Consider the following 11,091-nt stretch of genomic DNA (forward strand, 5'->3'; position numbering starts at 1 on the left):
GGATTAAATAGCATCCTAAGTAGTCCCACAGACTTACTGGCTAAATTTACAAAAGGAATCTATCTTTCTAATTTAGAAAACATGGATTACACTATAGAAGTAACTTATAAGTAAAGGAAATATAAATGGGGGGGGTAGATTTCATATGGAGAAACATACACAGTCCATCAAAATGTTTAATAATGGATAAGAACAACTACTTAAGGCTAGGAGGTTGTAAATAATACTATTAAAAAAAGACAGTAATCTGAACCTAGAATGACTTGCTTAGTATATAGTGTTTTAGAAAAAGTGCTCTGACTGAGTTAAGTATTTTACATATTTTAAAGTTATTATTTAGCTTTAAGACAGCCGTCCGCTTAAGTGGACTATGATTTCTATTAATATATTCTACTATTTTTTATGACACGGCCATTAGACGTTAAAACCAAAGCCATTCATATCTCTCCTTTCACATAAAGAGGGGAGGGCCATTTCAAATAAACGGACAATAAAGCAAATCCCTGTATTTTGCTAACCAGGATCCAAAAATGAAACCTTATTGGCTCTAATGGCTCCCCTGTTTTATGTGGCTTTAAATCTTACTTATACACATATTGGGGGGGGGGATCACATATTTAACAACTGCATATTAATATGAAAATTTATACTTGAATTTGAAACACACATTCTTAATTTATTATATTCCTGCTGTGAATGTTGTAAGATACTTAAACACAGCATAGACTTTTATTTTCTTATCCTCAAGAATTATTTTCCAGTTCCATTTGTAGTTGGGGCAATTTTAGACACCACTTATAAATACAATTATAGATTTTGACTACCAGTCGCATCTGTGAGAGCCACAATTGTGTTTGGTCCAGTGGTTAAGCATTGGGCTAGAAAGCAAAAGATCATGAGTTCAAGTCCTGCCTTTAATACGAAAGCCAGCCTTGGCCCAGTCACTCTCTCTCAGCCTAACCCACATCATAGAGTTGTTGAGGGGAAAATATGAGGTAGACGTTATGTTGGATATATTCATATCTTTGAGTTATTTGAATAATACTGTGTTTCCCCGAAAATAAGATGAGGTCTTGTTTTCTTTTTCACCCCAAAATAAGCACTTGGCCTTATTTTTGGCGAGGTCTTATTATTTTTGAGGTGCAGGAAGCGGCGAGCATGGTCACCTCATGCTTGCTGCTGTGTTGCAATATTTTCAGGGAGGCTTATTTTTGGGGAAGGGCTTATTTTAGAGCTTGTGCTCAAAAGCCCGATTGGGCTTATTATCCATGGAGGTCTTATTTTCAGGGAAACAGGGTACTAGCAGTAGTAGTAGTGGTAGTAGTAGTAGAAGTACTAGTAGTAGTAGTACCACCACCGTGACTTGCAAATTGAAATTGAGTGAACTGTGGGGGGGGGGGAATCGTGTGTTGTCCCGATTGTAATTGGAGCCCTTGGAGCAATACCTAAAGAGCTACCTCACTATTTGGAAATTCTAAATTTATCAGACTTGAAGATTCTGATTCTACAAAAAACAACCCTACTTGGAACAGCTTATATCTTCCGATGTTACCTTAACAGTTCTTAGGTCCTTGGTTAGGACTCGAGCTGTTAAGCTACCAACCAGCCCCAAAGGCTGTAAATCTCACCAAAGATTAACCAGTAGTAGTAGTAGTAAAGGTGGGATATAAATAATTGTTTAAAAAATTAAAAAATGAATCAGATAAGAGCAAGCAACTCCTAGTGACTTATAATGTCAAGATATTGGAAAATGATAAAAACCATGCTGCAGCTGCACTGGTTCAGACCACACCTTGAATACGGTAGCAATAGCAATAGCAGTAGACTTATATACCGCTTCATAGGCCTTTCAGGCCTCTCTAAGCGGTTTACAGAGAGTCAGCATATTGCCCCCAACAATCTGGGTCCTCATTTTACCCACCTCGGAAGGATGGAAGGCTGAGTCAACCCTGAGCCGGTGGGATTTGAACCGCTGACCTGCTGATCTAGCAGTAGCCTGCAGTGCTGCATTTAACCACCGCGCCACCTTGGCTCCAGCTCTTGTCTCCTTAATATAAAAAAGGACACTGGGGGACTGGAAAGAAGGCAGAGAAGATCAACAAATATAGTAAATGTCTTGGAGGCTAAATCCCAGAATAAAACAGTTTGTAGGATTTAGGTATGCTTAGCCTTAAATAGTTAAGGCTGAGGAGAGACATGATAATAGTCTTCCAATACATGAACAGATGTCCCCAGGCCAGAAGGGTATATTTATTTTCCAGAACACTGGAAGATAAGACAAAAATCAGTGGGTGAAACCTTTACAGTAAGAGATCCAAAGTTGAAACAAGGAAGAATTTCCTAACTATCAAAGTTACTGATCAGTGGAATAGCCAATCTACTAAAGTCATCAGCATTTCATCACTAGAAATTTTCAAGATTCTTGCGCCAGAGAGACAGTTGACCTTAAAGGTCTTCAAGGTCTTTTTAAATCCTATAATTCTATGATAACCATAGTATAGGAGAAAAATAACAGGTTGGCAAAATATACATAATATAAGGTCTTTTGAAACAGTACAACACTTTCAGTACAAATACATTACATTTCTATAATTTTGAATACTCTTTGTAGAAGTTCATTGTCTACATGTGTAGACTTTAGAAACACTATTTATTTATTAGATTTATATCCAACCTTTTTTCCTAAAAGCTTGAGCAACATTCAAGGAGATCTTTCATTTTCCTACTTGGGATCTGTGTTTTACTTTAAAATCTCAAGAATTATTCACTGCTTCTATACATTTTCAGTTTAAGAATTCTGAAATGCAGCATTCATTTTCTGAGCAAAATACATTGATCACACAAAAAACAACTACATTTTGCTTACCTCAAGCCTTTTCCACTTTTAATATAATGATAGATGGGGTCATTTGCTACAATCATTGTTAAATAATTAGGCATCATGATCAGAAATCCTTATAATTTATAAAATAGCCAGATATATGTTGCACTTTATAGCTGATATACTTGCTGGTAACAGCCTACAAAAGAAGAATTGCTATACAGCTATTATAGTATTAATTCTGCATGTTCAGTTTTATTTCCAAGGCCAGAATAAAAAAAATGGACCCTGCAATTTCCTAGCAAAAATGGAAAAGGAATAAGAAAACCAACAAATATGCATACTTTCTATTGAAAATCCAGACATCTCATAAGCTTTCCATGAAAAATTTACTTCTGAAAATACAAATTCAATTATCTTACTGCTAGCCATGTATCTTGGATAGCTATGGTTGTATAGGTTTGTCATTTATGTATGGAAAAATTCTTTTGAGAAAATGTAATACCACTGAGTTCATGTAGCAACTTTTTGTTAGATACTTTCCCAAATGTTCTACAGATTCTACATTTTGTATATTGCCATTACCATATTGCCAGGTAAGACAGCAATACTCGTTTTTTACCTGCCTGAAAAATGGCGAAAGTCAAACATAAATTTCTATTTGTACCATGAGGCAATTTCTGCCATCACTTTCAAATAATATATTGGCATTCTTAGACCTGCACATATTGCACTGTTTCCACCATCTTTAGTCCTAAATGAGAAGTGGCAGAAGTCAAATAAATAGCTGGCAGAGTAAACTAAATAATATAGATTAGTAGCAAAGAGAAAAATAAGAACCAAATAGCAGAACATACAAATTGTGTATATGCTCACACACATGTGCATTTAATCCCTCCAGTAAAAGAAATTTCCAGGGTACTGGACTGGGGAAAAAATCTTTGATTTGTAAATTACATGAAAACTTTATATTGTCTTTCTCTGCAGGAAACATCTTTAGATATTAATATAATAAAATAATTTCTCCACTGTTCCTAATAGCCTTATGCTGCAAAGATTTCACAGTTAAGGACTTCAGAAAAGTGTGCAACTATTAAAGTATGTGTCATATGACCCCACTTTTAAATTTAAAACACAGAAATACTTGGGATTTCTAGAAAAAATAAATTTAAGCTCTACATGACCTAAGCTAGGTTTGTTTGGGGGTGGGTTTTTGTTTGTTTGTTTGTTTTGCTTCCAATCAATTGTATCTGATTCTCAGAGACTGCCTAGTTAAATCCCTGCAATTTCTTTGGCAAGGTTCTTTAGAAATGGTTTGCCATCGCCACCTTCCTAGCCCTGAGAGAAAGTGACTGGCCCAAAGTCACCCAAGTGGCTTTGTGCCTAAGGCAGGAATAGAACTCATTTCTCCAGTTTCTAGCCTAGGGATATATGTAACTGTTACACCAAACTGGCTTTCTTAAATTAGTTACCGGTAATTTAAGTCAAAATTCTCAATCCTTCCTGATTTTTTAGTCAATTAAAAAGCAACCAGAACAACTGCAACAAAGGGCAAGCTTCCATGTTGCAAAAGTACAGTAGTCTTAACAAATAAACTGAAGAGTGAGTGCTGCTCAATGGATTGTTTGTTGTTTGATATGTTGGTGTTTTGTGTGATTGACACTCAAATTGCAATTTTGAGAAAGTATCATGCACTTGGTATTCAAATGTTCTCATGGAGCCCACAAAGTTAGGGACTCCTGAATTTTCTGTTTCATATAATTTTGTACCATACAAAATTTCTCCAGAAAACAAACAAGTATCTGATCATCAGGGAATGAGAATAAGATTTATGGCTCTATCTTATCCCTTTAAGGATTTCAAGATTTGCTTTTCTTCAGTGACTAGATTAATTCATTTACCCGTATTTATCGGCGTATAACACGCAGTTTTAAAACTAAAATTGGAAGCTTAAACCCTGCCTGCGTGTTATACGCCGATCTCAGCCTGGCGGCAGCGTCACACAGACTGTAGAAGGAGGGGGAGGAGGAGGGAACCAAAGAGAGCTTTTACCGAGTCTGCGCCCCACAGCCAGGACCGTCCTGGCGCCTCCAGCCGCGTTTCTTCCTGCAAAGCCCTTCGGGCAACCCGAGAGTTCCGCTTGACGCCAGAAAGGCTTTGCAGGAAGAAACGCGGCGTTTCTTCCTGCAAAGCCCTTCGGGCAACCCGAGAGTTCCGCTTGACGCCAGAAGGGCTTTGCAGGAAGAAACGCGGCGTTTCTTCCTGCAAAGCCCTTCTGGCATCAAGCGGAACTCTCGGGTTGCCCGAAGGGCTTTGCGGGGAAGAAACGCGGCTGGAGGCGCAAGGACGGTCCTGGCTGTGGGGCGCAGACTCGGTAAAAGCCTCTCTTTGGTTCCCTCCTCCTCCTCCTCCTCCTCCTCCTCCTCCTCCTCCTCCTTCTTTCTGGAGCCCCTTCCTCAAAGATTTGGTACCAAAGCAATGGCGGTGAGGAAGTTGTGTCTTTTGGATTTTGCACTGTTGTCTTTTCAATGGTTCTCAGACTGGTTGAACCTTTAGCAGCTGGGGTGATATTCTTTACTGTTAAGGTTACAATTGGATGTGTTGGACAAATCTTAAAAGATGAAACTTTTATTAAAACGTTTGACTTAACTAAAAACGTCTTCCTTTTTCTTCTTCTTCTTAAATATGATTTATTTATTTATTTTTACTTCAGAAGTTTGATGACCGTTGTACAAACTAATCCAACCTAAATGTAGAGGAGGAGAAGAAGGGGGGGGATTTAAAAAGAGCAGAGGAAAAAGAAAAGAAAGCATGAAGAAAACATAAAGAAAGGGATGGGAGGGAGGGAAGGAAGGAAGGCACTTTATGTTGAAACAGAAAATATTATATAAGGAAGAAAATGGAAATAACTTTTTGCTCAAAGAGGTGTTTTTTCATTTCATATTTGCCTTTTAAGAGGAGTTAATGTTATAATTCATGTTCTAATGTTATAAATTTTAATCCAACATTAAGTTCCGAGCTTCCAAGTCATTTATTTTTAATGAAAAAAAATTTTACTCAAATTTTTGTGTTAAAATGGGGGATGCGTGTTATACGCCGGTGCGTGTTATACGCCGATAAATACGGTATACATTGGGTTTTTCACCTAACAAATATACTGTGAGAGTGAAGACTGTTGCTTTCAGACAGGCTTGAACCTTCCCTTTCATTTTAGTGATTACAAATATGTTGCTGCAAGGTGAAATTATTATATTTAGGATGTCATTTTCAAGAAAGGAAGGGAACACATCCAGTGATAGTATAGATATGAATAAAGATATGTATGTTTCATTTATGTTCTGTTTTTCTTCACAAAGAAACTTCCCATCCCACTCCCTGGTTACATTCAGAATATTAAAAGTGGGATTTCAGCATTTAAAGGGATTACAAAAGTGTTAAATTGAAATGGGATTTTTAAGATTTAATGTATTACAGAATTTATAATAACTGTTAAAGATTATGTGACTATAGGAAAAAAAATCCAGCCATGGAAACTTAAAATGAGATTTGACATTTTGCAAAGTAGAAAAATAAAATGGAAGCAGCAAAACTTGACTGAACTATTTCCACAGAATGAATTGAGTGGGATAGAAAATGTTTCAAATGAAGCTGGATTAAAAAAATAATAATATCAAGATAAAGTTTAAAGTATTAGGAAAAAACAGAGATTAAAAACAGTATGTCGAGATAATTATTAAACTGCTTTACGTGAACAGATAGAGATTAGGAAGCTATATGAATACTGTTCTAAATGCAATGGCAATTTTTCCAACCATTTCCCTGCAGTCATTAAATTCAGATGTAGATAATAGTTTAAATATTTAAATATAAATCAGGATAAGTATATTTTGAAAAGTCCTTTATACTCTTTATATTCAAGATTAATATATATGGAACACTGAAGGAGTGAAATATACAGAAAAATGAAAAAAAATCATTTAAGAGACAACATATGAACAAAAGGTTCAAGAATTGATGTAGTATATACTACCCACACAAAGCTTTGTAATAAGCACAAAGATTGCACTGGATGCAGTTATTATTAGTGAATGCACAGAATAGATCAGTGTTTTTCTTTACAAAGGTGATGGTCTAAGTAAGAAAAATCTAGCAATTTGACAGAAGTGACATAGGTCAAAAGACAGGGAACCAATTCAACCTGAAGTGAAAGCTCCACAAGAAAAGAAAATCCAATGTGTTGATAAACTGGTATGGAGGTAAAGAATTGGAGGGGGTGGGGGGTCCTAGAAAAGATAATACACAAGTTGAACAATTGATGCTATGCTTTAAGGCAACACGCATCAAGAATTTGTTAAAGCTAACTAAGCCATTGCTGTTTTTCAGTCATCTCAGAACAGAATTATTGGAGGTGAACAGAACCAAAATCCCATCTAATGGCTCATTATCTGCTGCTGCCACCTGGCTTGACTATTTACAGAACTGCAAAATCCAAAACCACAGAATGCACAGTCTCATTATTGAAGTACATGAACACTATGTAATGGACACTAATGCAAGCAGTTTGTTTCAGAAAAATCAAACAAATGATAGCAAAAGGCCAAAATATTTCAATAGGCATTTTGAGAAGGAGGAAATAAAAAATATGTATATTTGGTACTAAGATCAAAAATTACTAACTAGTTCTCATTTGTCCATGTATTAAAACAACAAGTTTAAACTAGCAAGAAAGAATAGTGTACTTTATGATCTACCACAATGGCTTGACTTCATCTTCAAAGATGATCTGATTTCTCCGTCTTACATATATATATCCATTCGACTAAGACATGGTAGTCATCACAATGCTGATTCATTATACATTTAAAACCCCAAAATTTGGAATGTGGAATATCTACTACATCTAGTTTCCAACCACACCCAAATATATGAAGTGTTATTATGTAATAAACTACCAGTTCCATGTTTGGATTGAAGTTTCTCTCTACAGACACTAAAGAAAGAATACGTCAATGAAAAATGATAGTGGGACAGAGAGAACACTGACAAACTGCTTTTTATTTAGACAGGAACAGAAAATCAGAGAAAGTAGACTGAAACTAATTAACTATGCCTATCATTGGAGAAATAAAATTTCCCATAGCTCAGTAAAACATTGTGTAACACTACAAAAATACCTGGAAGAATTAAGAGAACATACCTGCAAAGATAATTATTTCACTTGAGATTATTCCTCCTGGAATAATGCCTTTCTAACAACTTGTGCCCATAAATACTAATCCAAATTAAAAATAGGTGCTTGCAAAATATTTGTTTTGAACTTTTTCTAATGTTACATTTCATAAGCATCCTGATGAGTGAGAAAGTGTTTTGAACACAAAATGGATAGTTTTCAGTATTTTGAAGTTGGAACACCTCTACTTCCAGCAAGAAAATGTTAGTGATTGAGGGCTTCAATTGTTCAATTTCAACAAATTCCATCCTCATACTGAATCAAACTAAAACTAACCCCCAACAACACACAAATGAATCAAATCAATGTGTTACACAAATGAGTCAAATCAATGTGTTATGACTTACATCCTTATTCTGTGCAGATAACTATTACAAAAATTATACATACAGAGGTTATTATTAGGATAGCCATTCCTGAGTTATTAAGGGCACATAAAAGACAACTGGATATTGGAAGAAAGCAATATGATACAGGAACTGCAATGTTTTACCTGGATGTAGGTAATCCTCACTAGGTTACAGCTGTAACCTACTGATCAGACATTTTTGCAAGATAAAATGGTCATATCATACCAAACGTATTGAATTTAAAAGAATTGTAGGATATTGATGAGAGACAGATTTGGAAGTAGATTTGCCCAAATTAAAGAAAAGATAGTTATGAATTGATTTGTCATTGTCATCATTAAGACTTGCAGAAAGGATATCAAATCAAATATTAGGCCATTATTAAACAATAATATAAAAAGCAAACTAGGAGCAGAAGATTGGGAAGGAGGAAAACAAAAGATACTCTTAATACCCCTAAGCATATTCAAAATAAGGCATTTCAAACCAGAGGTTTTCAACGGAGGAAAGCCAAATGTGGAACAAGCGAGCAACAGGCCAATAAAAGTTCAGATTCTGGTCCAATGAAGGACAAAGAACTGAGCAAAGGCTAGGATACCAAAAGCTAACACCAGAAGATGGGGAGGATGCTGAAGAAATCAGACAGCTGTCATCTTTCTCTTACTAATTATTAGATATATTTTTTTTGTTTAAACAGGAAGAACCCAAAGGCTCTGCGGGGCAAATGCTTTCCTAACGTTTTATTTAATATGTGTCACATATATATACATATATTTGTCACACAGTTTTCTATCTCAAGCTGAGCCTACCTTTATCAAATAAAACGAAGGTAGCAGCCGCGGTGGTAGCAATCCGACTCATATCTTGTGCTCAAATCCGGATTTGCAACCCCGGGAAGCGGCTCAAGAGGAGAGAACCAAACGTGAAAGGAGAGCAGATAAGGAAGGGGTGGGGGTGGCGATTCAGGAAGTCCAGGGCACTTTTTCCAAAACAATTTAGTTTTAGGTGGCAATAAGTTACTGGCAGCCCATCGGAAGGCGGGGAAGAAAAAAGAGAAAACCGGATAAACAAAACCAGCCGGGGTGGGGGGCTCGGTCGGGAGATAAACGAGGTTCCCCCCCCCAGAGGACAGAATGCAGGGGGGGGGGAATCTCCCTGAACTTAAAAAAAAAAAAACAGGATACAAGGGCTGTGATGGGGGGGGGTGTCTGTCAAGAGAGCAACTCTTTCGCGCTTACCTGCGAGGCGGCGCTCCCGCAGCAGCCCATGGCGGGCTCGGGGTTAGGTCTCTGTTGCGAGCTCCAGGCATCCAAGCGCCGCGGTCTCCCGGTCGCCCGCCCGGCCCCAGGGCAACGGCGGCAGCGAGGCGACGGGGGGGGGGAGGAAGGGAGGGAAGGGAGGGGGGCGAGGAAGGGCTCCTTGCGCCACCGGAGGGACCGCTCGTGAGCTCAAACCGCCGCTCCGAGTCCGCAGCGGCGTCTCAACACCCTTTCTCTGAGGCGGCGGCAGCTCCTCGTCCCTTACCCCTCCACCCGCATCCCAACGGCAGCGCCGCGCGGCGCCTCCGAGGGCGGAGCTAGGGATGGGGCGGGGGAAGGCGAGGAGGAGGAGCAGCCCCCCTTCCCCCCTCCCCCCAAGCAGGCAGCGGCTCGCTGAGATTCCGCTTCGCTCGGGCTCCACCAACCAAGCTGCCGCGCGACCTAGAAACAAACCCGGAACGACGCTGCCAGCGTCGCGCGAGACGGTCGAGCTGAATTAGGAGAAGCGCCAGGACCGACGCCGACCTGCTCGTTGAAATGACTGCGGTTCAGGCGAAGGACTCGCCGGCACCTCCGTCAGGGAAACCTTCCCTGGTTTAAAAGGGCCCGACTCACTTCCGGTTTGTATTTCGGTGGTAGTACCCTCTTTTGTGCTTCCCCTTCTTACTTCTCCGTTGTGAACAAGGTTAGGGCGAAGTAATTAGCGCATAAACTTACAAACTTTAATTATTTAAACTGCAACTGTATCTCCGTTTATCAACGAGTTAATCACAGGCAAATCAATAGGATTTACTTCTGAGCCAGGGCTTGTTCTATTGACCGTTGTTATTCGTTTACATCCCCGAGTGACCTTGGGCACTTTCCTTTTCCTGTCCTTCATAAAGATCTGTATGTTTTGATCATATGATGACCTTTATATCACCCTTTGTTGCTACTCGGAAAAGCTGCAGAATAACCCAACAATCAAGAATAGCTGCACGTACACACCTATATAGCAAAATACGGCAATTCGTCCAGTGACCAGGTTTGAAAAGGAGAGAGAGTTACTGTTTCTGGTAAATTAAAAGTAGGTATTTTACATGCATTATATGCCATGCTTCTTTTCATTTTGGAAAGAATGTTCTGGTTAAGAAGAAGAGGATGACGATGAGGATTAAACTTGCATGCCTGACTCTAGATCTTTGGGTGGCTCACAACAACGAATTTACAATAAAATAAAGATAAGCTATTATTAATATTATTAAATAAAAGATTATTGCCAAGAAAAGGATTGAAGGTATAGCAAAATGATAGAGTCTCTCCTATGGAGATTATGTCTAGTATGTGACTGAGAGACCAATAGGGTGAGATAGAAATGAAGTAAAGCATAAATGGAAAGAACATGTATGCGTTTCATTTTTATCCCCACCCAGTTGCAATAAAATTTCTTGA

General features: G+C 38.4%; 1 protein-coding gene across 2 annotated transcripts in view; it reads right to left on the reverse strand.

Annotated features, from left to right (window-relative positions):
- The window catches only part of SLC44A1 (solute carrier family 44 member 1), a 117,392-nt gene extending 107,439 nt beyond the window's left edge, over positions 1 to 9,953 (reverse strand). The window contains exon 1 of one of the 2 annotated variants that reach the window (XM_087716221.1): positions 9,640 to 9,950. In XM_087716221.1, the coding sequence (XP_087572347.1) occupies positions 9,640 to 9,669 (30 nt within the window). In that variant the 5' untranslated portion in view covers positions 9,670 to 9,950. Of the gene's footprint in view, positions 1 to 9,639 lie in introns of both variants that reach the window. The other variant, XM_087716220.1, reaches the window with a different exon arrangement.
- Positions 9,954 to 11,091: the final 1,138 nt, after the last annotated feature.

Source organism: Thamnophis sirtalis, unplaced genomic scaffold, assembly GCF_051295495.1.
Source record: "Thamnophis sirtalis isolate CommonGarterSnake01/CBP01778 unplaced genomic scaffold, rThaSir2_p1.2 scaffold_5, whole genome shotgun sequence".
Taxonomy (NCBI): domain Eukaryota; kingdom Metazoa; phylum Chordata; class Lepidosauria; order Squamata; family Natricidae; genus Thamnophis; species Thamnophis sirtalis.